The sequence below is a fragment of the Microcaecilia unicolor genome, chromosome 3 (assembly GCF_901765095.1).
Source record: "Microcaecilia unicolor chromosome 3, aMicUni1.1, whole genome shotgun sequence".
In the NCBI taxonomy this organism is placed as follows: domain Eukaryota; kingdom Metazoa; phylum Chordata; class Amphibia; order Gymnophiona; family Siphonopidae; genus Microcaecilia; species Microcaecilia unicolor.
In genome coordinates, this window is record NC_044033.1 from 213,222,439 (window position 1) to 213,249,511 (window position 27,073).

The window sequence follows — 27,073 nt, forward strand, 5'->3', positions numbered from 1 at the left end:
TCGCGTAGGCGCCTAACTTGCGTCAATTCGGAGTTACCACCCGGCTACTGCGTGGCCCGTGTGGTAATTTAATTTTTTACGTTGCATCCGCTAAGCGCACCAGAAAATATATTTCATTTTCTGGCACGTGCCGAAAATTGGACGGTAACTCTGACTTGATCCATGTAGGCGATTACCACACGGTTAATGCGAGAGACCTTACCGCTAAGTCAATGGCTGGCTGTAAGGTCTCAGACCCAAAATGGACGAATGCCAATGTTTATTTTGCCGCAAATCCATTTTTGGCAAAAATGTTTAAAAAAAAAAAAAAAAAAAGGCCCTATTTACAGGTGCACTGAAAAATGGATCTGCGCGCATCCGTAACATGTACCTACACTACCGCAGCCCATTTTTCAGTGCATCAAAGTTTTCAAGGTATTTAAAAAGCTAGTCCACAATTCCAAAGCTACATGAGTACAGGAATTGTGAGCTTGGGCTTTTATCCCTTTCTATGACGTCAGAGCACTTGTTGGTGTTAATTTTATGTCTCTTATAATACTCTTTAACTGTCTTTTTTTCTCTCAGAAATTTATGCTGGATTTTTGATGTTTTCTTTTTTCTCTACTCCTATACGTATATACTCCTTCCTATTCAAGTTCCTTGATGGCATGATCATCAGTTAGGTGTGTTCAGTTTTAGTCAACTTTCATCGTTCTGAGACTGCCGCAGGAGGTCCTGGCAGCCATTTTGAGATTGAAACCAATATAAACACGAACAACTAGAGACTGCTCCTGCTTATGTTGGTTCCAATCTCAAAATGGCTGCCGGGACCTCCCACAGCAGTCTTATGAGGCAGGACGTCCCAGCAACCATGCTCCTACTTATGTTGGCTCCAATCTCAAAATGGCTGCCGAGACCTTCCATGGCAGTCTTGCAAGTGTGCCACAGGAAGTACCGGCAACTATTTTGATTGAGGAACTGGAGGGGACAAGGGCAAATGGGGACTGCTCTTGCCTGGAAGAGACCACTAGACAATGTAAAGGTATGCCCAGTGAGGGCCCTTGGGTGGTGGGAAGGTGGAGGGGTTGTGGTGGTGGCAGCTGGCCTGGGAGTAACCGCTCTCTAAATGGGTGGGAGAGGCCCCATTTTCAGCCAAAACCATATGGCAAATTTTGGCTGCTGATGTGGTTTTGTTTGAAACCGAGAACCCCAGTTTTGTTCGCCCTCTAGCGTCAGATGCCTTTTGCAGCTTTTTCTTCTACATTTCAGTTCTAGTTGTGTCCTCTCTATAATCAAATACATGGTTTATAGCATAATAATAGTACATTATCTTCAGGAGCCCAGCCTACAATTTTTAGTCCTCTCAACTTTTTCAGTGGTTTCTGTGGTTTATCTGATCTCCAGTGTGGATTCCTTTATGCATTTTGATGTCGAGTGTAAAAGTTTTTATCACATTTAAAAAATATATCATTTTTCTCTCAGGAACAATCTCTCCAAATGGAGTTTTGCACATTCCATTAACCTCAGTCTTAAGCCAGGGCATGGCCAATATAATCTCAGTCTCTCAAATTTACTGCTAACTCTTAGCACAGTACTTGCTGTGTTCCAAAGACAGCTTTCTTCTAGCGTTCATAAGACGTAAACATATATAGGCAACAAGAGCACTTGGAAATTCTTTTCAATCAAGACCGTGGCAGCCAAAAACCGTTGCTCAGTTTTATGAATTCTCAGGCTGCGTCTGTGCCTGAAACATTTGCCACATTCAGAACATTTACATGGTTTTTCTCCAGTGTGGATTCTTTCATGTATTCTGAGATCAGATTTTTGATAGAAGCGTTTATCACACTCATATCTTTTCTCTCCTGTGTAAGTTCATGAATCCTCGTATTTTCTTTTCGTCTGACACATTTATCACATTTGAAACATTTATATGGCTTTTCTCCAGTGTGGACGCTTTCTTGTCTTTTTAAGTACACTTTTAGACTGAAGCTGTTACCATATTCAGAACATTTAAACAGTTTCTCTCAAGTGCGGATTCTTTCATGTGTTCTTAAGCTCCATTTTTGAGCAAAACGTTTATCACATTCAGAACACTGAAACAGTTTTTCTTGGGGGGCAATTTTTCATTCTTTCATGTTCTCTTAAGCTGTGTTTTACACTTAAGCTTTTATCGCATTCAGAACATTGTCTTGGGGAAATTTCTCCAAATGGGTCAGTTTTGCAGTGCAGTTCCTTTCATGTCCTCTTAAGTACTCGTTTAGACCGAAGCTTTTATCACATTCAGAACACTTAAACTGTCTTCTCCCCTGTGTGAGTTAAATTATATTGTGCAATTTAGTCAGATTATCGAAAACATTTTATCACATTCAGAACACTTAAGGTTCTTATTTTAAAAGCATCCCCAAGATTAAATGGCAGCATTCAAACCTCAGATAGCATGAAGCTAAGTATGTCCAGATGGTAAGTCGGCGGGGAGAGTGGTCTGGGCGGGCCCACAATGCAGACACGCATACCCCATTTCACATAGGGAATGCATGCCTGCACTGAAAAACATAAGCATCGGAACTTACACTTGACCTGAGGCATATCTAAGTGCCTGCTATACGGGGGCAGTTGTAAATCTAGACATCTGCCCCCCCCCCCCCCAATCACCTCCTCAATGTCTGCAGCCTCCCTGGCTACCACCACCCCTGATTCCAGGCATCCCCTGACAACAAAACACCCTCCAATTCCAACCCCCCCCCCCCCCCGACAAGGAAGACCTTTCCTGCGAAACAGCACTGCATGGCAAACCACCCTCCCCCCTATAGGAAAGCATCCACTACAAGGTACCCTCCCTCCCAAAAGAAATCCCCATCAGGCAGTATTAAACATCTTAAAAAAAAAAGGGGTCCCTCTTATCCCTCACCCTTGATACCACCCTGACCTTACCAGAGGTCCCTTAGGTCTAGAGGGGTGGGGGCAATACACAGTCACTCCCGTCAAGATGCTCTTCTTATCCAAAATAGCCACTGTGAGCTCTATCAATATTGTTGTGTTACCACTAGGGATTGGGCTTCCCAGATCCTAGGGACCCTGGTAAGGCCAGGGTAGGGATTGGGGGAGGGATCCTTTTGTAGGTTTTTAAAAATATTGTGCAGGGGGAGGAGTTTCTTGTGGTGGGCATTTCCAAATACATTGGGGGGGGGGGGGGGGAGGGTGTTGCACGAGATGCTGTTTTGTGAAGGAGGGAAGTCCTCATTGGGGGGCCTGTCTTCAGGGGAAGGAGGCTGATATTGGGTGTTGCTTGCATGGGGGGGGGGGGGGGGGGGGGAGGGGAAGGCATTGGTGCCACAGATGCAGCAGCAAATTTGAAAGTTGCTCCCACATCTATGTGAGAGGAAAAGTACATTCCCCCTCCTCCCACCCCCATATGCAGTCTTCTAACATCAGTTTCCTCTGGACATGGGGGGGGGGGGGGGGGGGGGGCTTGGGCGTGCAGCCCTACTCCTATTTCCAAGGGGCTTTATTTCCGGCAGAGTTAAAAAAAAAAAAGCATGAGAATGTAACACATCCTGAAATCAACATGTGAATTCCCATCTACAGGTCCTTTCTAAAATCTGCCTCCCCATGGTTTCTTTACCATGTAAGTCATTTCATTATATTGTAAGCTTGATGCAGTGCCGAAACATCACATTCAGAACATTTGAACGGTTTCAAATATTTCTCACATTCAATACGCTTAAACATCTTGTCTTGCCTGTGAATTTTTATATGGACTCTCAGGTTTGACCTCCTAGTAAACTTGTCCTCACATACAGTACATTGAAATGGTCTTCCCCCTGAGTGAATTTTTATGTACCTCTCTCACTCTGCCATGCAGGCAAAACCTCTCCCATACTGACTACATTTTAATGGTTTCTTTGGCAGGTGAACTTCTGTACCTTATGGGTTTTGGTTTCACAGGGGATCTTCTCACTCTCGATACCTGCATATTTTAACCCCTCTCTTTGGTACTGCTGGATACACGTGCGACTTGATCTCTCAGTCATTTTGCCCCAAGATTCAATCTTTCCTTAGTACTCATTAAAGTGTGAATCTGTGATGACGTTTTCCCAACTATCAGCACTTTGACATACAGGTGAAGGGCGCCCATCTTCTGACACAAATCGGTAGATGGGTGTCCTTCTCGCAAGGTCACCCAAATCGGCATAATCGAAAGCCGATTTTGGGCGCCCTCAACTGCTTTCCGTCACGGAGACAACCAAACTTCACGGGGGCATTGGCAGTGTAGTGAAGGCGGGACTGGGGCGTGCTTAGGAGATGGGCGTCCTCGGCCGATAATGGAAAAAACAAGGGCGTCCCTGACGAACACTTGGGCAACTTTATTTGGTCCATTTTTTTCATGACCAAGCATCAAAAAGGTGCCCGAACTGACCAGATGACCACCAGAGGGAATCGGGGATCACCTCCTCTTACTCCCCCAGTAGTCACTAACCCCCTCCCATCCTCAAAAAAAAATCTTTAAAAATACTTTTGTGCCAGCCTCTATGCCAGCCTCAAATGCCATACTCAGGTCCATCGCAGCAGTATGCAGGTACCTGGAGCAGTTGTAGTGGGTGAAGTGTACTTCAGGCAGGCGGACCCAGGCCTATCCCCCCCCCCTTACCTGTTACACTTGTGGTGGTAAATGTGAGCCCTCCAAAACCCACCAGAAACCCACTGTACCCACATGTAGGTGCCCCTCTTCATCTCTAAGGGCTATGGTAGTGGTGTACAGTTGTGAGGTTTTTTTTTTTTTTTGGGGGGGGGGGGGGTTGGGGGCTCAGCACACAAGGTAAGGGAGCTATGCACCTGGGACCCTTTTCTGAAGTCCACTGTACTGCCCCCTAGGATGCCCGGTTGGTGTCCTGGCATGTCAGGGGGACCAGTGCACTACGAATGCTGGCTCCTCCCATGACCAAATGGCTTGGATTTGGTCGTTTTTGAGATGGGTGTCCTCGGTTTCCATTATCGCCAAAAACTGGGGACGACCATCTCAAAAACGACCTAAGGATGACCATCTCTAAGGTCGACCTAAATTTCATGAGTTGGGCGTCCTTGTCTGTATTATCGAAACGAAAGATGGACGCCCATCTTGGTTCAATAATAAGGGTTGCCATGCCCCTTTATGGGGCCGTCCTGCGAGGACGCCCTCATGAAAATTTGGGCGCCCCGTTTGATTATGCCCCTCATAGTCTCTTTTCTTCGCTGAGTCTCTTGACTTTGTACAAGATTTGGGCAGTAGCTGGAATTTCTTTCTTGTTCAATACATTAAGGGCAATTCTGTAACTGGGTGCGCAGTCACATGAGCCTTACATGCGTAAGGGCTGCTTTAAGTGGCATTTATGTGCTATTCTATAAGGTAATGTGCAAATGTTATAGTGTAAAAGTGCAAGGGGGCGTTCTTGTAGGCAAAGCATGGGTGCAGCTTATAGAATACTATCAGTGACGTGGTTCGCATGATTCGCTTAGGCACATAAAATAATGAGTGGAGTGGAATAGTAGACGTGAATCGCTTGTTTACTCTTTCCAAAAATACTAGGACTAGGGGGCATGCAATGAAGCTACAAAATAGTATATTTAAAAAGAATCAGAGAAAAAGTTTCTTCACTCAACGTGTAATTAAACTCTGGAATTCGTTGCCATAGAATGTAGTAAAAGTGGTTAGCTTAGCAGGGTTTAAAAAAAGGTTTGAATGGCTTCCTAAAGGAAAAGTCCATAGACCATTATTAAAATGGACGTGGGGAAAATCCACTGCTTATTTCTAGGATAAGCAGCACAAAATATTTTGTACTTTTTTGGAATCTTGTGACCTGGATTGGCCACTGTTGGAAACAGGATGCTGGGCTTGATGGACCTTCGATCTGTCCCAGTATGGCAATACTTATGTAACAACCTACACCTGCCACTGACATGCGTAACTGGTCCCACCTAAATTTCGGTGTGCCCAAGTAGCTTTACGCAAGTCTCCTATAATGGCTAAGGTGCATCTAGACTCCATTACAGAACTGGTAAATGTTCAGCACACACCACCGAGGCACCTACTTATAGAACTGACCCCCCATGAGTTTGTCTCGCTCCTCTCTGGTTTCTCTCTATCACCTGGAATTGTTTGACTCTACTATACCTGCTTGTTAGTCAGCTGAAGGATCTGGGCTGTCCTTGGAGGGGGTCTTTGTGTGTCCATTTCTCTCTCTGCTGTCCAATGTACATTCTGCATCCCTCACTATTATTCTTGGATCCTTTATCTGTTGGGTAAAAATAAAAGTATGATCATTAACTTTACAGCTATGGAAAAGGGCACGTGGAGAAGACATTTTATAACAGGGCGTCCAGGTGAAATGGTTGGAAAGTGCTTATTTTAGAATGAATAGGGATTAGGTGCTGTCCTGAGTTTGCTTCAAAATGTGGGACTCCCCTTCCTACATAATAGTCATAGTGGGTCAGACCAATGGTCCGTCTAGACCGGTATCCTGCTTCCAGCAGTGGCCAATCCAGGTCACAAGTACCTGGCAGAAACCCAATTAGTAGCATTATATCTTGCTACCAATCCAGGGGCTTCCCCATGTCCATCTCAATAACAGACTATGGACTTTCCTCCAGGAACTTGACCACACCTTTTTTAAATGCAGATACACTAACCGCCGTTACTGCATCCTCCGGCAACGAGTTCCAGAGCGTAACTATTTTTTCAGTGAAAAAATATTTCCTCCTAAACGTTGCGCAAAACAGGAAGTTACGTTAGAAGGCAGGAGCTGGCAGAGAAGGGAAAGCTCTGGAACAGGCCTGTGGGGAAACAAAATGCAGGAACTGTGTGAGGGAAGGCGGGCAGTGCTGGAGGGAGGGTGGGCTGGAGCTGAAGGGGACAGAAGTGCTGGACCTGTGGGGGAGGGGTGTTGGAACTGAGGGGGGTGCAGCACTGGAGGAGAGCTGGAGAGAAGGGAGGAAGCTGAAGGGGACAGGTGCTGGAGCAGAGTGAGGGAGACAGGGTGAGATGCTGCATGTTAACGGTATATTGACACAGGTGGGGCAATGCCAGACATGGGATGAGGTATATGGACACAGAGGGACGATGCTAAACATGGCGGAGAATAGGAACATAGAAAGGAGATGCTGGATTTGGAGGGCAGAGGGACAGAGGAGTGATGCTGGACAAGGGGGAGAGGACAGGGACAGAGTGTTGATGATGAATGCAGGGAGATGCTGGACAGGGAAGTATAAGGGACACAGAGAAGAGATACGCTGAACATGCAGAAAGAAGAAGTGTCAAATGAGCAGGAAACCCTGGCAAGTTGAGAAGACAGAGGGAAACAGAAGAGCCTGGGACCAAACATGATTTGAAACATAAAATGACTAGAGAACAAAAGGTAGGAAAAAAAACCTATTATATATTTTGTAATTAGAATATGTCAGTTTGAAATGTGTCTGCTGCTAGAGCTGGTGTTAGATATGGCTAGGGCCCAAGCCAGAAATTTGGGTGGGGACCCCAAAGCCCAGTACCATCCCATGCCTTCTTCAGCTTCCAGAAGGCTTAGGGCTCTCTCTGGACAGGAGGCAGCTGTCCTAGCTGAACTCCCCTAACATGTGTGATCTTTATGTTTTGGTGTGGGTTCTTGGGGTTTTGGTTTATTATACGTTTATCATTTTTTGTTAGCTATTATGTAATTGGCTTTTGTGTTCTGTGTGTGTGACTGAGGTATTCTGTTAGCACAAATTTTCTACGTAGCATTCTGTAGTAATTCGGCTTGTTCAAGTTTCTCCAATAATGGAGGGGATACTTGCGAGGGGAAACAGGGGTTTTGTTGATCCTTGTTCTATATTGTTTGTGATTTATAAAACGACAGCTGTACAGAATATCGTTTCTTTTTATACTTCAATAAAATAATTAAATATAAAATCATAACTTTGAGGCTTCTGCAGACAGGATCAGATAGAGCTCACGGAGACAGGGACAAACTTTGTTCACGTGTCACAGAAGAAAATCCTGGAGAAGGACCACAATTGACTGGCAAAAGTACATACAAGAATGAAGTAGATATAGCACCGTTCATGGAAGAGAGTGTGTACGAACAACTTGAAAATCTAAAGGTGGAGAAAGCCATGAGACCGGACGGGATCCACCCCAGGATATTGAAGGAGCTCAGAGAGGTTCTGGTGGGTCCTCTTAAAGATTTGTTTAATGAATCCTTGGAGACGGGAGAGGTTCCGTGGGATTGGAGAATGGCGGATGTGGTCCCTCTTCACAAAAGTGGTGATAGGGAAGATGCTGGAAACTACAGGCCGGTAAGCCTCACTTCAGTTATTGGAAAAGTAATGGAAGCGATGCTGAAGGAAAGGATAGTGAATTTCCTGGAAGCCAATAAGTTGCAAGATCTGAGACAACATGGTTTTACCAAAGGTAAATCGTGCCAAACGAATCTCATTGAATTCTTTGACTGGGTGACAGGAGTATGAATCATGGACGTGCTACAGACGTAACCTACTTAGATTTCAGCAAAGCTTTTGACACGGTTCCCCCACAGGAGGCTCTTAAATAAACTTGACAGGCTGAAGATAGGACCCGAAATGGTGAACTGGATTAGGACCTGGGACCGGACGGGATCCACCCCAGGATATTGAGGGAGCTGAGAGAGGTTCTGGCGGGTCCTCTTAAAGATTTGTTTAATATATCCTTGGAGAAGGGAGAGGTTCCGTGGGATTGGAGAATGGCGGATATGGTCCCTCTTCAAAAAAGTGGTGATAGGGAAGAAGCTGGAAACTACAGGCCTCACTTTGGTTATTGGAAAAGTAATGGAAGCGATGCTAAATCAAAAGATAGTGAATTTGCTGGAAGCCAATAAGTTGCAAGATCCGAGACAACATGGTTTTGCCATAAGTAAATCGTGCCAAACGAATCTCATTGAATTCTTTGACTGGGTGACGGGAGAATTGGATCATGGACGTGCTATAGACGTAATCTACTTAAATTTCAGCAAAGCTTTTGACACAGTTCCCCACAGGAGGCTCTGGAATAAACTTGACAGGCTGAAAATAGGACCCAACGTGGTGAATTAGGAACTGGTTGATGCACAGACGCCAGAGGGTGGTGGTTAATGGAATTCGCTCTGATGAGGGAAAGGTGAGTAGTGGAGTGCCTCAGGGATCAGTGCTGGGGCCGATTCTGTTCAATATATTTGTGAGTGACATTGCTGAAGGATTAGAAGGTAAAGTTTGCCTTTTTGCAGATGATACTAAGATTTGTAACAGAGTGGACACCCAGGAGGGAGTGGAAAACATGAAAAAGGATCTGCAGAAGCTAGAAGAATGGACTACGGTCTGGCAATTAAAATTCAATGCGAAGAAATGCAAAGTGATGCACTTAGGGAGTAGAAATCCATGGGAGACGTATGTGTTAGGCGTTGAGAGTCTGATATGTAAGGACGGAGAGAGGGATCTCGGGGTGATAGTATCTGAGGATCTGAAGGCGACGAAACAGTGTGACAAGGTGGTGGCCGTAGCTAGAAGGTTGCTAGGCTGTACAGAGAGAGGTGTGAGCAGCAGAAGAAAGGAGGTGTTGATGCCCCTGTATAAGTCGTTGGTGAGGCCCCACCTGGAGTATTGTGTTCAGTTTTGGAGGCCGTATCTTGCTAAGGATGTAAAAAGAAATGAAGCGGTACAAAGAAAAGCTACAAAAATGGTATGGGATTTGTGGTACAAGATGTATGAGGAGAGACTTGCTGACCTGAACATGTATACTCTGGAGGAAAGAGAAATAGGGGTGATATGATACAGATGTTCAAATATTTGAAAGGTATTAATCCGCAAACGAACCTTTTCCGGAGGTGGGAAGGCGGTAGAACTAGAGGACATAAAATGAGATTGAAGGGGGGAAGACTCAAGAAAAATGTCAGGAAGTATTTTTTCACGGAGAGTGGTGGATACTTGGAATCCCTCCCGCGGGAGGTGGTGTAGATGAAAATGGTAACGGAGTTCAAAAATGCATGGGATAAATATAAAGGAATCCTGTTCAGAAAGAATGGATCCTCAGAAGCTTAGCGGAGATTGGGTGGCAGAGCCGGTGGTGGGAGGCGGGGCTAGTGCTGGGCAGACTTCTATGGTCTGTGCCCTGAAAATGACAGATACGAATCAAGGTCAGGTATACACATAAAGTAGCACATATGAGTTTATCTTGTTGGGCAGACTGGATGGACCGTACAGGTCTTTCTCTGCCGTCATCTACTATGTTACTATGTCATTCTCCAATCCGGAGCTCTTTCAAAGCTAGTGAGCTTGTCCTAGTGCAGACACTTAACAGCTGTCATAGCGCTTGGGGAGAGACAATCCCGCTGGGAAAACCAGAATACTCTTGACAGAAACGCCTGGTGTCTGGCCTCCCTGTTTTTCCAGGAAGCTTTTGGCCTGCCTATGTTCCAAGCCAAGTATTTTCCCCTCCACTGTTACTGCCATCAAAAGAAAACTGAATTTGGGTCCAGAAGTCTATAACACTAAGTGGTCTACTAATTAAAAAAAAAAAACAACCCAAATGTGTAGAAATGCCGTCTCTTCTGAACGAATCACCGACTACCTCAGTGTCCCCTGCTGAGATGGTGTTACGTCTCTATGCCTGTCATGGGGGGGGGGGGGGGGGGGGGGGGGGGGGGAGAAGGCAGTTAAAAACAGAGACTGGAACCCCATTCACTGTTCACCCAGTCCACAAATCTCCGTTACTACTTTCCCAGTCTACAAATCCTCCTAAAGCCACTGACCTTGTTTCAATGGGCTACGGTGCTGATACCTCACATCGATCAATACACAAAAGGCAGTTGACAAAACGGTGGACCCCCAGTGTGCTTGTTTAGGCAGTCGTACGCAGGAGTCTAATTAGGAAGCAAAAATGCTGCCTAGAAATAGAAACCCCGAGTTAGGGTTTTTGAACGGAATTTAAATCTTCTCGACCTGTTGACCCTGACTCAGCCTCTCGAAACGTTGGCCATCGTTGGTCACGGGTTGGCTTCAGTTACAATTGGAAAGAAGAAGCTCGACAGTTAAAGCTAAATACTTTTCACTGATCTCTTGCCAGTTTTGGAGTTTCTAATATTCAACAAGTTTGCTGTTTTCAATTTAAAAAGAAGGTTTTTTTGCCAATGATGAAGAAGTACTGTCCTTCATTGCACAGCCGGGAGCTTCTTGAGGCTTTTTCCTACTTTCATAACAGAATCCTTTTTGAATGGTTACAGTCTTCAAGAGAATCTCCTGTTCTTTGGTGTAGTATTTATATTTGGGACTCTCTACCCCTAACTATTTCTTTGTTTCTTCTTATATTATACCAATGTGATTGTTTTCTGAAGACCTCAGTCAGGAGGAGTGATGGACCATGCGTTTATTCCGCCAAACCCTTCTCCTTTCATCACTGGTTTTCGTTATTTTTAAAAAATCTTTTTCTCATTTTAATAATTCTTTGCTCTTTTTCTTCCTTGTATGTCAAACTCCCAAGATTTCATTTTATGGGTATTTTCAAAACATTTTTAAACGTTGGCAGGTGGTCGATGTGATTCAAGAAGGGTGGGAGGGAGGTAATTTGGAACAGAAGTTAAAACTTTAGAGAACAATTCTGCATTTTTACTTTGAATACAGTGACACGAGGATTAAACGCTGAGTTGGAATGGATAATATTAATACAGTCCCGTGTTCTGATTGGTGGACTAATGATCTCATATAAAACAGGTGCTCAGAAATGCCAACGCCATCTTTGCTGTCAAGAGAAGTTACTGCATTGGCAAGGACGGCTTGAGAGCTTTATAGGTAAACGCATTGTTAAGGTTTTTTTTTTTTGCTATACCACAAAATGGAGCTTATTTTTTTCATATGATTTTTCCAGTGGGGTGGATCCTTGATACAGCTGGATGGCAAAACACGATTTCATGTCGGACTTAAAATTCCCCCGGAGCCGACAACTTGTTTCAACTGAACAATAAAAATGTTTGAAAATGTTTTGAAAATACCCATAAAGTGAAACATTGGGAGTTTGACATACAAGGAAGAAAGAGAGCTAAGAATTATTAAAAAGATTAAAAAAAAAAAAAAAAAAAAGTAACGAAGACCAGTGATGATAGGAGAGGGGTTTGGTGGAATAAACGCACGATCCACCACTCCTCCTGACTGAGGTCTTCAGAAAACAATCACTGACTGAGTTTACACATAAGCACACATTGGCATAATTGACATTTTCAAGCTTATGTTAAAGACTTACCTTGTATTATAGTTGGTTATTATTATATTACTAGTAAAAAAAGCCCGTTTCTCATTGAAATGAAACGGGCACTAGCAAGGTAATGACCTTCTGCCATTAATGTTCTCCCCCCTCCTCCATCTCAGGACCCCCCTCCCCCGTCGTCGCAGCACCCCTCCCCCCCCTCGTCTTAGGACCTCCCCCCTCTATCCGGGCCCCCCTCTCCTCTGATGTCCGGGCCCCCCTCCTCCCATTTCCGCTGGCCAGCGCCTCCCTCCCCCCTCCTCTACCCCCCCCCCCGTCGTCGCAGCCCCCCTCCCCCCCCTCATCTTAGGACCCCCCCTCCCATTTCCGCCGGCCAGCGCCTCCCTCCCTCTGTCTCTGTGGCCTCCGACAGCAAGGAGGACATGTGCGGGTGCCCCAGCCCTTTGTACGTGGCAGCTACTGTTTAAAAAGTTTTACCTCCTGCTCGTCTGGCAACACTGAAGTGCATCAAGTACAGACTCCGCTTGTTTCAGCTGTTCCTCTGGTCTCGCTCTCATTTCCTGTTTGCAGAAGGGCAGGACCACAGGAACTGCAGAAACAGAAGCAAAACCAAAGGGAGGCATATTTTCAAAGCACTTAGCCTTCCAAAGTTCCATAGAAACCTATGTAACTTTGGAAGGCTAAGTGCTTTGAAAATATGCCTCAGAGTTCCCTCGAGGGCGGGGCAGTGATCAGGAGTGCGATTACGAACCCTACGAACACTACACGGCTTCACTGCCACGGAGTCAGCTTCAGAACGTTGGAGGTGCGAATTATTATATTAGATATCTCTGGTATTTGAATTCCACTGCTGTTAAATGTGTATATTTTTTGATACTGTTTCATGGTAGTCTATTATTAGGTTTCAATTTGCTGTTTCCAAGTTTACCTCATTTAATGTATATATGTTTATTCTTGGTTATTTTATTATTGTTATGCTGTTAACAAAATTTTAAGTTTCATGTTAAAACTGTACCTGCTGTACAACGCCTAGGCTGAATCTGTTCATTAAGGCGGTTAATAAAGCCCAATAAATAAATAAAATTCAGCCATTTTTAAGCAAGGCTAAACAGTAGCTGGAGCACACAGGAAACCCAAGTGCTAAATCTACCGCCAGCCCCCTTTCAGTGCGGTTTAGTAAAAGGATCCCTATATTTGATAATTATTATTATCTATAATAAGTATTTCCACACTGGCGTTATTCCTTCTTGGGAGACAGCAGTACCAGAACCTTACGGCCACTTTAAGTGCAGTCGTACGTCTTGCAAACAAGTCCAGAGTAATTAGACACAACAGATAAAAATTATTATATACATTATAAACAAACAGAGAAGTGCAAATGATGGCTATATGTTACATTTGTGTGCAAAAACTTTAAAAAGTCCAGTACCGTAGAAAAGAACAAAGGTTGGGACAATCCGCAACAACCCGGCGATCTTCATCTTGTTCCAAGCTCTCCATCCGATGGGACGTTTTGACTGACCTGTGGCTCTGCAAGTAGAAAGAACCGTTAAGAGATGCATATAAACAGCCAGCCAGTAGCACACTGCAGAGGTACGTAAGTCTGACACCTTACCTGCAGCTAGGGGGTTGGAGCTCTGACAGGGGGGAGCGGCTGTGGCTAAGGGGTTACCTATAAAGGTTAAAAAAAATTGCATTAACGAGGGAGGACCTTGTGTGTGCAATACATTCCTTGAAAAACTAAAGGGTTAACAACTCGAAACATGGTTAGTTCTCAGCTAATAAACTATGTTGAGCGGTTTAATCTACTTCATAACTCTCAAAGTGGGTTTAAAGCTTTTCACAGCAATGAGACATTACTTATATCATTGACTTCTGAAGTTAAAAAGCTTCTTTGTTGTGGAGGAAATACGGTACTTTTGCAATTTGACATATCAGCTGCATTTGATACAGTAAATCATGTTTTGTTACTGAATTTACTTTCAGCTTTTGGTCTGGCAGTTTGTTTTTTTTTTTTTTTTAATGGTTTAAATCATTTCTTACCCAAAGACATTATTCTGTAATAAAAGAAAAGTCTTTATCAAAACCTTGGCATTCGGGTTCTCCTCTGTCTCCTGTGCTGTATAATTTCTATATGAGTACATTGGGTCAACTTTCTTTTGGGGTCGAATGTTAAACTCTGGTCTTACGATATTTTTCTTTTGGTTCTTGTAGATATGGTTATGGAAACGTTTTACTCTAAAATACTTATGTAAAGAGATAGTAGCTTGGTCTAAAGCATTGAGACTTAAATTGAACTAAGATAAAACAAAGATCCTTTGGTCTGGGCTTGACCATTCTATTATTCCACAGACTGTTACATTAGATAATGTTTTTTTCTATTAAAGTTGATTGGGAATCTGGGGCTCCTTTTGCAGCACCTGGTAAAACGGAAGTCCTGCTTTCCTTCAGGAAATGGCCGGGCGGCACATAAAGCACTTGGCACGTGGCCATTTCGGGGGGGGGGGGGGGTGGTGGTGTGGAGCCTTTACCGCCAACCCAGTGAGCTGACGTGACGGTAAGGGCTCCTGCGTTAACCTACCGCAGTGGCCGGCCAGTACTTCCTGTACAGCGAGCGGTTAAGCTTCAAAATTATTGTGCACTTGTCGATTCTTTCAGTACTTGATTATGGTAATTCCCTGTACGTGGGACTAATGGTTAAACAATTATCTAAACTTCAGATGATTCAAAACTCGGCAGCCACAATGATTTTTCGTTGCTCACGTTATGAAAGCAGTTCTCCGCTGTTGGTTAAGTTCCACTGGTTGCCGGTTCGAGCTAGAATCCATTTTAAAGTACTGTGTCTCGTATTTACAATTTTTATATGGAACCTATTCTGCTGATTTTTTTTAGATAGTTTTAAGACTTTAAAGAAATTTTGCTTCATCAAATGTATGTAACTTTTTGCTACTGGCTTTTCCATCTGTTAAAGGCTTTCGATTTAAAGCATTATTTTCTGTATCTTTTTTTTTTCTGCTCTTCGTTTTTGGAATATTTTACCAGTACAATTACATTCTATAATGAATCTTTTTACTTTCCAGAACGCTTTAAAAACATCTCTCTTTTTTAATTATAATAGTTAAGTTTTGTTTTAGTTTTTTTTAGAAGTTTAATTTTTTAACATCCCAATTTCTGCATCAGTTTTTATTCTTTTGTTACCTCGCCTTGAATTCCATTTTGGAAGATCTGATAGGTTATAAGACAACTTAACAATCAAAAATGCATATAACTAAGATAGATATTAGATGTGGAAGATACTTACTGTTGTTTGCAAGGCTTGAAGACGCTGGGGGAGGAAGTTGACCAGTATTGTTGGCTGTGGAGAGAAAAAGAGCCAGGGGTGGATAAAGCGCATGACAGAAAGATGGAGCCATGGATAAGGAAAACCTACCCGCTGCACCTAGGAGTGTGCTACACAATTCACTCCGGAGCTCTCTCAGCTCCTGGCACAGCATTAGGGAATGTCTCTGCTGCTCTTCGAAATGCCTTTCGGCTTGTCTCCTGGACTCCTGCAGCTCCTGTAATATTGCGTTCCCCGTTAACTTTAGCTGTTCGACCGTCGCCTGTACCCCATTGGCAACCTGGCCCAGCAACCTGTGGACGCCAGTATTCCATTCCTGCTGCTTCTCCCACACCTGGCGCAGCTCAGGCCGTGGCTCTCTAGCAGGAGGCGATGTTGCCGGGTGATTCTGGGGTACCTCTTTGGCCACAGGATTCAGCGGGGGGAGGGTGACGGTCACAATTTCCTCCTCCTTCTCCTCTTTAACTTCCTGGGTGGGTAATAAGGGCTCCGTTTCTAAGCCAATAAAGAAAAACAACAAAAAAAACAATACCAATCGCATACCACTACTACCCTATTTAACTAAACCCCCTGCGTACCATAATCACACAACTCACCCTCCTCTTCGTGTTTCACGCTGCTACATGGAGCTTCCATTTCTGGCACCCCTTTGGAAGTGCCCTCCTCCGGATCTTTCCCTACAAACAAAATACAAGGTAAGTTGCAATTACACACTTAAAACTGTACCAGCACCCTATGGACCAGTTTAAAAAAGCATTGAAAACTCATTTATTTCTTCAGGCTTTTGGTTCCTCTGATGTATAAATCATTTTAATACCATGTAAATTTTAATCTGCTGTATGTTTGAATTGTAGAGGTTTTTTTCTATAGTTTGTTGTGTAAAGAAATAATTTTTATTGCTTTATTTTTTTATATTTTGTATGTGATTTATTCCCCGCTTAGACTTTTAAAGATATGACGAGATTTAAATTAGATATTCATCTGTGATACCTGGATCTACTACTTGACAGAAATTAAAGTATGTTTTTTATCCTTTTGAATTCATCCCTCTTCGAACCATTATTATACATTCTTCCTTACTCACAATACATTATCCTAACTTACACCATCTCCCTGTTCCCTACCTCTACCACCTTCCTCCCTTATCCTTTTTATTGTCCACCTCTTTATATGTTTAGATGTTTTATTCATTTTGCTTTATCTTGTAAATTTGCTATATTATGTAAGCCGCATTGAGCCTGCTGACAAGTGGGAAAGCGCGGATTATAAATGTTATAATACAATACCATACAATAGCGGGTTATAAATAAAGTTTTATTATTATTATAATGTTCCCCCCTCCCCCAACTCACCATTCTCTTCTGCATTGGTGGGCACCTCCGCCGTGTCCATCCCACCGCACAGCTCCATAACCTGCTCGTAGTGGATGGTGGACATCACGCAGTCCTCCAGGGAAGTCAGCTTCAAATCGCAGCGAGGGTCCCCCCCTGTACGATTCGCGTGCTTCCACGCCTTGCGGGACTTTACTCTGACACGCCCGCGGATATCTTGCCACCGGTGCTTACACTGCTTCACGGTGCGCTTTTTAATCCCCAGGGCGTTCACATCCTCGGCGATCTTTTTCCAGATCTGGTTTTTCTGGGCTACAGACAGCCGGGATTTTTTAGAAAGGCGGGTGAAGTCTTCGCAGACGCGACGCACTAGAACATCCAACTCATCGTCGCTGAATTTTGGCGCACGCGTCCGCTTTGTTATACTGCTAGGGGTGGAAGTATGGCTATCGATTTGGTCCTCCTCCTGCTGCATATCCTCCTCTGTGCCTCCTACCAACACAAAAAAAAGAAAAAAAAGAAAACCACGTTAGATGGTAAGCTTGTACAACTTTTGTCCCCCTCCCATGTATGGGACAACCAATGCATGTCACCCTCCATGTCCAGGGGCGTAGCCAGACCTTACAGTGGGAGGGGGCCAGAGCCCGAGGTTGGGGGCACATTTTGAGTGCCGCCCCGCTGCCACGTCTCACCCCCCTGCCGCTGTCTCGCACCTTCTTGCACCCCCCCTCACCTCACAAATACCTTTCCTGGTGGGGTCCCCAACCCCCACCAGTCAAAGCCTTCCTTCAGCACTGTCTCCAGCACAACCGGGTTCCTGCCCTTCTCTTCTTGCTCCTCCTGTCCTGTGCACATGGAAGCTCCTTTTCGTGAAACTGAGGAGCGTCAGCATGCACAGGACAGGAGGAGCAAGAAGAGCAGGACAGGGACATGGCGCTGAAGAAGGCTTCGGCTGGCTGGGGTTGGGGACCCCCGCCAGCAAAACCAGGGGCTCGGACATAATTTGCCCCCGTAGCTATGCCCCTGTCCATGCCTCTTACCAATTAAAAAAAAAAAAGAAAAACCATATGTTACACGCTGAGCTTGCACGGGGGAAAGAAAAGCAAGATCAAAGGCATTGTGCAGACCCATCCACCCAAAATATTTCACACTCACCAACACAATGGAAAACTATTGAAGTGGGAAAACATGACAACACCCCCCCCCCCCCCACCGTAAACCGCAGCAAACCACAGGGGATGCAACTCTGCAAACTGCCATGATGCACAAAGATCTGATTACTGCAACATCATAAAAGCTTGCACAGCTGATGTGAACGGCTAAGAGGCCAGTATTATAAAAATATCAGGCTTTTAAAGTGCATTTGCAATAATTTCCTACACAATCGCCTTTATGGCGCTTTTGCGGTGGACATGTATGACGCACGCCTTTGACGCGATTGTCGCTTTTTTTCTCTGGACATGCATGTAACATCGACGCTTACCAAGACACTGTTGCATGCATGTGTTAAGCGCATTATTTACTGAGCTACTTGCAGAATTTCTGTGCATTTCATTTGCATGCAGTATCCTTTGAGCACAGAAGAACACAGTCTTCGCAAGCTCAAATCTGTTCACTGTCGTTGCCTTGACTTTCTTTCATCTCAAGCTATTCTTGATCCACTTCAATCTGGCTTTCGCCCCCTTCATTCAACTGAAACAGCGCTTGCTAAAGTCTCCAATGATCTGTTCCTGGCCAGACCAAAAGGTCTCTATTCTATCCTCATCCTTCTCGATCTATCTGCTGCTTTTGATGCTGTTGATCACAGCCTACTCCTTGATACGCTGTCCTCACTTGGATTTCAGGGCTCTGTTCTTTCCTGGTTTTCTTCTTATCTCTCCCAGCGTACCCTTAGTGTATACTCTAGTGGATCCTCCTCTACTTCTATCCCACTGTCAGTTGGTGTACCTCAGGGATCTGTCCTGGGACCTCTTCTTTTCTCCATCTATACTTCTTCCCTTGGTACTCTGATCTCATCCCATGGTTTTCAGTATCATCTTTACGCTGATGACTCCCAGATCTACTACCTCTCCACACCAGAAATCTCAGCCGAAATCCAGGCCAAAGTATCAGCCTGCCTGTCTGACATTGCTGCCTGGATGTCTCAGTGTCATCTGAAACTAAACATAACCAAGACTGAGCTTCTCATCTTTCCCCCTAAACCAACATCTCCTCCTCCCCCATTCTCTATTTCTGTGGATAACACTCTCATCCTTCCTGTCTCAGCTCGTAACCTTGGGGTCATCTTCAGACTCCTCCCTCTCCTTCTCTGCACATATTCAACAGACTGCTAAAACCTGTCGTTCCTCGCTCTATATCATCAGCAAAATTTGCCCTTTCCTTTCTGAGCACACTACCAGAACCCTCATCCACACTCTTATCACCTCTCGCTTAGACTATTGCAACTTGCTTCTCACAGGTCTCCCACTTAGCCATCTCTCTCCTCTTCAATCTGTTCAAAATTCTGTTGCACGACTAATATTCTGCCAGTGTCGTTATGCTCATATTAGCCCTCTCCTCAAGTCACTTCACTGGCTTCCTATCCGTTTCTGCATACAGTTCAAACGCCTCTTATTGATCTATAAGTACATTCACTCTGCAGCTCCTCAGTACCTCTCCACTCTCATCTCTCACTACATTCCTCCCCGGGAACTCCATTCACTGGGTAAATCTCTCTTATCTGCACCCTTCTCCTCCACTGCTAACTCCAGACTCCGTTCCTTTTATCTTGCTGCACCATATGCCTGGAATAGACTTCCTGAGCCGGTACGTCAAGCGCCATCTCTGGTCGTCTTCAAATCTAAGCTAAAAGTAGTAAGTAGTAAAGCAGCCAGGAACACAGCGAAGATGACACAAAAGCAGTCTTAGACGAAGTATAAAAGTCCACTTTAATAAACAAGACCAATCCAATGCAGTAATTCTAAATGATGTAGCAATTCAAAATGACTCGACACGGCCATGTTTCGGCCAATCAGCCTGCCTCAGGAGTCTTAATGTTCTAGATTAAAACAGGGGTGTAGCTGCTATGGACCCCCTTGCTGACACCCCTCTCAACCCCCCCCCCCCCACCAACGCCGTCTGTACCTTTGCTGGCGGGGGACCCCAACCCCCGCCAGCCGAAGTCTTCTTCCTGCATTTGGTTTCTTCTGAGTCTGACGTCCTGCTCCACATACAACGTGCAGGACATCAGACTCACAGAAACAGAAACAGAACGAAGTCTTGTGATCTGCAGGGCTTTGTTCTGTTTCTGTGAGTCTGATGTCCTGCACGTTGTAAGTGCAGCAGGACGTCAGACTCAGAAGAAACCAAATGCAGGAAGAAGACTTCGGCTGGCGGGGTTTGGGGTCCCCCACCAGCAAAGGTATAGACGGCGACGGATGGCTGGCGGACGGCCCGAGGGGGGGGGGGGTCAAACTTGTTTGAGGTGGTGCTGGTGGTTAAAATGTGCCCCCCACCTTGGCTCTGGCCCCCCTACCGCTGAAGTCCAGATACGCCCCAAAACACATATACAAAATATTGCAGATACAATTGAATAAAAAGACACAACCGAATAAATACAAAACTAATATAACTGAAGTACAAATCATAAAAAAGCTAAGGAAACACTACATAATATAAATCAAACAAACAAACATATCAAGATAAATATTTTCCACATTGTACATTTTTAATGTATTGACTATTGATTTAGACCAAATTAAAAACCTACGTTATTTATCAATATAAATTAACATTTCCTCCCCCCCCCTTTCATAGGCTTCTTTAGTTATTTTAATGTCTAGGAGATTTTAATATGTCTTGATTTATATTATGTAGTGTTTCGTTAGCTTTTTTATGATTTGTACTTCAGTTATATTAGTTTTATAATTATTCGATTGTGTCTTTGTATTCAATTGTATGTTCAATATTTTGTATAACATTAAGACTCCTGAGGCAGGCTGATTGGCCGAAACACGGCCGTGTCGAATCATTTTGAATTACTACATTGGACTTGTTTAATAAAGTGGACTTTTATACATCGTCTAAGACTGTTTTTGCGTCATGTTCGCTGTGTTCCTGTATCCTCTGAGCATCCATTGCTATTTCAAAATCGGTAAATTCAAACTGCGGATATAAACGCACACGGTTTATAACGGCGACTTTTAAGCGTTGGGGCCCCGAGTGATTTTCTGTTATTTCCCCCCCCCCCCCCCCCCCAGTCAGCTTACCTATCCAAAGCAGGGAAACAGATAATGGGACCAAGAGAAAAGATAACAGATATTTACCATTTCAGTGCTGAATTACTAAATAATCCTTGGTAAAGGCATAAAGGAGAAATGTTATACTTACCCGTTATAGGAAGGTGAATCTCTTCACTTGACTCTGATTTAAGATGATCCATGAGTGAGGGATCTTCCTCTTGTTTAACAATCAGGGAAACCACAGACGTTATGATCGGAAGGCCTGTGATGAAGAAACAAACATGTCTAGAAGGATTCACCTAGGATCTGATAATATTATTATTAGGAAACTGATTTTAAGCCTCCAATTTTGATACTAATGACCCATCTCCTGTGATCTGAAAATTTAAAGCATTTACTTACTCATGGTGGGATCATTCAGGCTCTCTTTTCCCTGTTGAGTGAAATATTTCTCATCTTCCTTTTTACTCTTCACCATAACATCAGGATCAGCCATTGAATAACCTGTTAATAAAATAAATAGTAAAACTATTATATTTACATGATACTTGTAAAACCATTGGGGGGGGGGGGGCATTCATCTTTTTCCTGTTCTAATGGATCGGGGAAGTATGAGTCCATCTATTTTCTTGATAAAGCCTGATGATCAAGATTATACACGAGAGGCATTGTATTCCATTTTAATGCACTTTTTCCATTTTATTTCAAATTTAGCAAAGTACAAAGATCTTAGAGATTCACATTCCCCAAGTTGATACACACTCCAGTTACTGAACTTAAAAATAAAAAGTCTTCCATCTTTATCATCTCATGCTAAATACAGAACAAAAAAAATTCAGGGGTATATCAAATATCAGAAATACAAATAGTACCTCAAAAGGTCATTCCTGGTAATGTGCTTGTATAGAATACACAATACTTATTTCATTTATTTATTCATTCTTGTATCCCACAATTATCCAAAAATGAGTTTCAGTTCAATGTGGCTTACGTTTAACAGTTGTTAGAGATTACACCGATTCAATTACATTTACAAGATTGTATGATGCTGTGTTTTACAGTGGTTGGCAAGATAGCTATTAATACGTATGGAATAATCATTGGGTTTCTGGAGAAGATATGTCTTTGTTTCTTAAATGAAAAGATGCATTACAGTTAGAGGTTGTGTAGTGTTTTGTTGTTCCAGAATGATTAGTGTATATTTTACTCGTAGAATTTCCTGAAGAGGTAGGTAGGACTAATGCTAATAAGCACGTTCTCATAACATAATATCTCACACTGAGGAGATGAAATCTAACACACTAAAAATAGGAGATGAAATCTAACACACTAAAAATAGTCTCCAACACCTAAGCACAGTCCATGACAAAATTATGCCAAAATCCAAGAAAGAAAATATCTGTTTCTACTTCCAAATTCAATAATATAAGTTAGCTGGCAGATACTGGATGCTGGGGGGAGAGGGGGAAAAGTTTTGGTTTCAGCTGAAAATGCACTGACTACCTATCAGTATGCTCCAGGTGGTCTAGTGGTTTCCCCGGGCAGGAGCAATCAGCAGTAGTACTGCAAGACTACCACTAGGGGCATAATATTGGCTGATGTCATCAGCAAGAGCAGGAGTGTCCAGGATTGCTCCTGTTTGCCTGCCTGGGGACCCACAAGACCACTACGAACCTGCAAGTAGGCCCATGAGAGTCGGGGGATCCTTTGGCACAGTGTGGATGGAATTCACCACTAAAAAGCTCTTCCTCCCCTTATCCCCACCCTCCCCTGCCCCGCCCCTTCATCCCCAGCCCCCCCTTCCCTTTTCCCTTCCATCCACGGACAGGCCCTTCTCCACTTCCGTTCCCTCTCCATGGGCAGCCCCCCTTCCCTCACCCCGTGTCCTCACCCTGCCTCTCCCCTCCTGTGCCGCCCCTTCCCTCCTCTCTTTCCCCCCACCCTCCCCCCGTTCCCAGCCATCCCTCCCTCTCCTGCCCCCTCCCCCTTCCATCCATGGGCTGCTCTTCCCTTCTATCCACAGTAGGGTTACCATATGTCTGGATTCCCCTAGACATGTTCTCTTTTTCAGGGGACTGTTGGTGTTCCAGGCGATTTTTACCAGCTTGCCTATTTGTCTGGGTTTCTGGACAGGCAGGCAGGCGGGCCTCGGGGTGCCCTCCCTTCCCATACCTTATAGCACCCTGGTGGTCTAGTGGCCTCTTCGGGGCAGCAAGAAAGAACTCCACTCTTTCCTACCTGGTGCTGCCACTGACCTGCTCGCTGCGAGGCCACCACTTGAAGTTTCGGCACACATTCTGAAGCAGTGCCAGGAGAGAGCGGGTCAGCGGAAGCGCCAGGCAGGAAACAGTAGGGTTCTTTCCTGCCCCAAAGAGGCCACAAGACCACCAGGGCGCGATAAGTTAAATGAGGTGAGGAGGATGGAGTCGTGTGGGTGAAGGAAGGCTGGAAAAAAGATAGGGGAGGGGACATACGTGGGGGAGAGGGAAAAGGGGGAAATGCAACATATGGATAGGAGGAGAGGAGAGGGGGGGATTTTTGTCTATTAGATTGTAAGCTCTTTGAGCAGGGACTGTCTTTCTTCTATGTTTGTGCAGCGCTGCGTACGCCTTGTAGCGCTATAGAAATGCTAAATAGTAGTAGTAGTAGATACGCTGCTCATGGATGGGAGGGAAAGGAGAGGAGGGACATGCTCATGGATGTTTGCTTTTTTCAAAATGTACATCTTTTCATTTTGTATTTAGCCGAGTGCAGAAGAAAATGCATTTCTATTACTTTACCAGTACACTTTCACTGCATGTAGCATCTGGCTTTTTTTTTTTGGGGGGGGGGGGGGGGGGGGGGGGGGGGTGTCAAGGTGACTGTGTGGGGCGGTGGTGGGGTTGCATTTTATTCTGTGTCCTCTTTTTTGACAGGGCAAATATGGTAACCCTAATCCAGTGTTTCCCAAGTCCAGTCCTGGAGTACCCCTTGCAAGTCAGGTTTTCAGGATATCCACAAGGAATATGCATAAACTTGATTTGCATAACCTGCCTCTATTATATGCAAATCTCTTTCATGCATATTGTTTGTGAATATGCAAGAACTTGATTTGCATACACTGCCGCCATGCAAATTTTTCATGCATATTCTATGTGAATGTGCATGAATTTGATTTGCATACACTGCCTGCGTTATATGCAAATCTCTGTCATGCATCTTCTTTGTGGATATCCTAAAAACCTGACTGGCATGGAGTACTTCAGGACTGGGCTTAGGAAACCCTGCCCAGGGCTGCATGATGATGCTCCGCTCCACCAACTCCCTCCTTCTCTCTCGCGCTGCAGACGGTCCCGTATTGCCTTCCTACCTCCTCGCCGGTCCTACAAAGTTACACTTCCGCTGTTCACCTGCCCTCCCTGCAGCGACTTCATTAGACTCCCTCTGCCGCCTCCTCCTGTCCTACTCACGAGGCAACAGGAAGTTGCGAGAACGAAGGACCCCGGGGCTGGCCAGAGAGCGCCTGATGGCGCCGCCGAACAGCGCGAGCCTGGGAGGGAGGAAGGTAATAAACTATCGGCCCTGCTGCACGAGGGAACTAAGGACAGGGAGGGCTGCAGGCAATGCAATGCCGAACTCGCTCGCTGGGGAAATGCGCGCAGTTAGGCACCCCATAGCGTTCGCCTATGTCTGTTGGCAATAATGCAAGAGCTCTGCCCTCTTAAAAAGAAAGCAAAGAGACTGCAACCATAAACTAAAAACCTTAACCAGGAAGCCATGTCTGATCGCAGCAGCACGAGTGTGAAGTCTGTGGGCCTCATCGAGGTACAAAGGAAGCAGATCAGAACCAAAGCCCAAGGGGGCTCAGAAAAAGGACTAGACACTAATTGGGGGGGGGGGGAAGCAAAGCTCTGACTTACCAGCAGGCACTAAAGATCCCGAGCACTGTGCTGCAGAGAAAAGACCCTCTGTCCACTCCCCGGGCAGCCCACCCTGTTTCCCCTGCTTCTGGCCTTTGCTTCAAGCAGCCTCTGGAAGTTGCAAAAAGGGTTGCGATTTCTTTACCAAAGGTCTCTTTCCCCCCTCCACTGATATCCTGCAGCTCCGCTTTTCAGGCAACTGTGAAAAAAAAAACAACAGAAAGAAATCTGAGAAGGCAGCTACTCTTAAAGGGGCAACATTCACAGTCTGACCAAAAAGAAAGCCAAATCTGCCGCTCTCCCACCTCTAAAAGCCGGAGAGAAAGCGGCCTTGCTGATGCAGTGATGCACAAAGCTTACCGTGAATGCTACGTTTGCTTTAGACGGACCGGATGGAGCCGGTCTAAAGCGAGTGTTACGTAGCGTGTAATGCACAAAGGGGTTTTGTGTGGCTTTAACCAGTGCCGTCGCGTCTCCCGAGAGCCCCATGCAAATGTATTACAAGGAGCTCATTAGCATTAAATTGAGCATTCTGTGCCATGCACAGAAAGGACCGCCTACCTTCTACATGTAATGGAGCTGTCGGTAGTGTGAGGGCGATAGGAGAATAAGCTCTGCACAAGAATTACAAAAGGCTGCTGCTGCTCCATTTGTGACCACAATGATAACAACGGGCTTGAAATCTGATGGATTTTGACCACTATGACCCAGATGCACCAAGGTCCCCATAAAAAATCGCTCTGTAAAATCTACTGCTTTGGAAATACAGAGGGATTGCCAAAGCATGCAAATGAGCTGCTTACAAAAGCAGCCAGCAGCTGGGGGGGGGGGGAGCCAGAGTCAGCTGAGCATGTGCAACACAGCCAATTCCTAAGTGTAGCTGCTCTGTACATGTTCAGAGTGGCCCTTGTATAGGGTTTTTATACAGGCAAAGAAGCTACATGTATAAAAGCTTGTGTAGCCTCTTTTTTTTCTGTTATGTGGGGTGTGCTTCCAGGGCTGGAGCAGCGGCTAGGGGCAGACCAGCGTTGGGGCTACAGCGTCTTCCCTGCCTCCCCCGCCGCTAGGAAAAAGTGGCACCTTCCAGGGGGAAAGAAACAGTCCTGTGCCGTTCTCATTTGGAAAAGTCTTTTACAATTTTGTTGAAGACGCTGCTGCTAGTCACAGAAAGGTCCGTTAGATGAAAAAAAAACAGGTCAGGGCTCAAGTATGCAGCAATCTCCCCTGCTCTGGTGCATCTTGTTTCTCCCTTTCTCCTACTTGCGAAAATGAAGCTCCAGACCTCCCATTACAGGATAGATCTAAACCTGCATTATATCCATATGGCAAGTTGGCGTAGTCCAGGTATGTTTTGGGCGGGGCCAAAGATGGACACCCAACTCTGATTGCAGAAGAGGAAAGGATGTTCCTGCAGTGGCATACCAAGGGGGGGTGGGGGCGGTCCGCCCTGGGTGCACGCCGCTGGGGGGGGTGCCGCGCGCCTGTCTGCTCCGCTCGTTCCTTGCTCCCTCTGCTCCGGAACAGGTTATTTCCTGTTCTGGGGCAGAGGGAGCATGGAACGAGCGAAGCAGACAGGCGCGCGGCACCCCCCCCCCCCAGCAGGTAAAAATGCACCTGGGGGGAGTCCTTTCGCCAGGGGGGGGGGAGGTGTGTCCTTTCGCTGGGGGTGGGTGGGGGGGCACATTGGCGATCCGCCCCGGGTATCAGCCACCCTAGGAACGCCACTGTGTTCCTGTTTAGATCTGGTACTTGGCACATCCAGTTTGCAGAAAGGTGTTCTAATTAAGGGAGTAAGAAAAGTCACAGTAGGCATTTTTCTGTTCCTGGAGGGCTCACAATTTTTTTTTTTTAATTTTTTGAAGTCTTTATTAATAGATAATACAAAACATCTGAAACATAGTACAATATGCAAGCCATAGTACATGTCATTTATGTAGGCCAAAGTATTCTCAAAAGTTCACGTTTATACAATACAAGTCAAAGTGATTATTGCTCTATGTACCAAAAAGTAAGTAATTCTTATTGCATTGAAGTGTCAAATAAATTAGTCAGATTTATGGTTCCAAAACTTCACATTTTCAGAGTTTTCA

General features: G+C 45.0%; 1 protein-coding gene across 2 annotated transcripts; it reads right to left on the reverse strand.

Annotated features, from left to right (window-relative positions):
• Positions 1–404: 404 nt before the first annotated feature.
• LOC115466273 (myb-related transcription factor, partner of profilin-like) lies at positions 405–25,410 on the reverse strand. 2 transcript variants are annotated; one of them, XM_030197427.1, is made up of 11 exons: positions 25,344–25,410; positions 24,984–25,182; positions 21,487–21,588; positions 21,233–21,346; positions 16,886–17,356; positions 16,130–16,210; positions 15,495–16,028; positions 13,809–13,865; positions 13,623–13,723; positions 6,128–6,248; positions 405–2,285 (listed from the first exon to the last, which is right to left on the reverse strand). In XM_030197427.1, the coding sequence occupies exons 3-9, from the start codon at positions 21,578–21,580 to the stop codon at positions 13,671–13,673; spliced, it is 1,404 nt and encodes a 467-aa protein (XP_030053287.1). In that variant the 5' UTR covers positions 21,581–21,588; positions 24,984–25,182; positions 25,344–25,410; the 3' UTR covers positions 405–2,285; positions 6,128–6,248; positions 13,623–13,670. The 2 variants fall into 2 exon arrangements, with proteins under 2 accessions (XP_030053287.1, XP_030053288.1); XM_030197428.1 differs by lacking the exons at positions 24,984–25,182; positions 25,344–25,410 and adding an exon at positions 24,434–24,508.
• Positions 25,411–27,073: the final 1,663 nt, after the last annotated feature.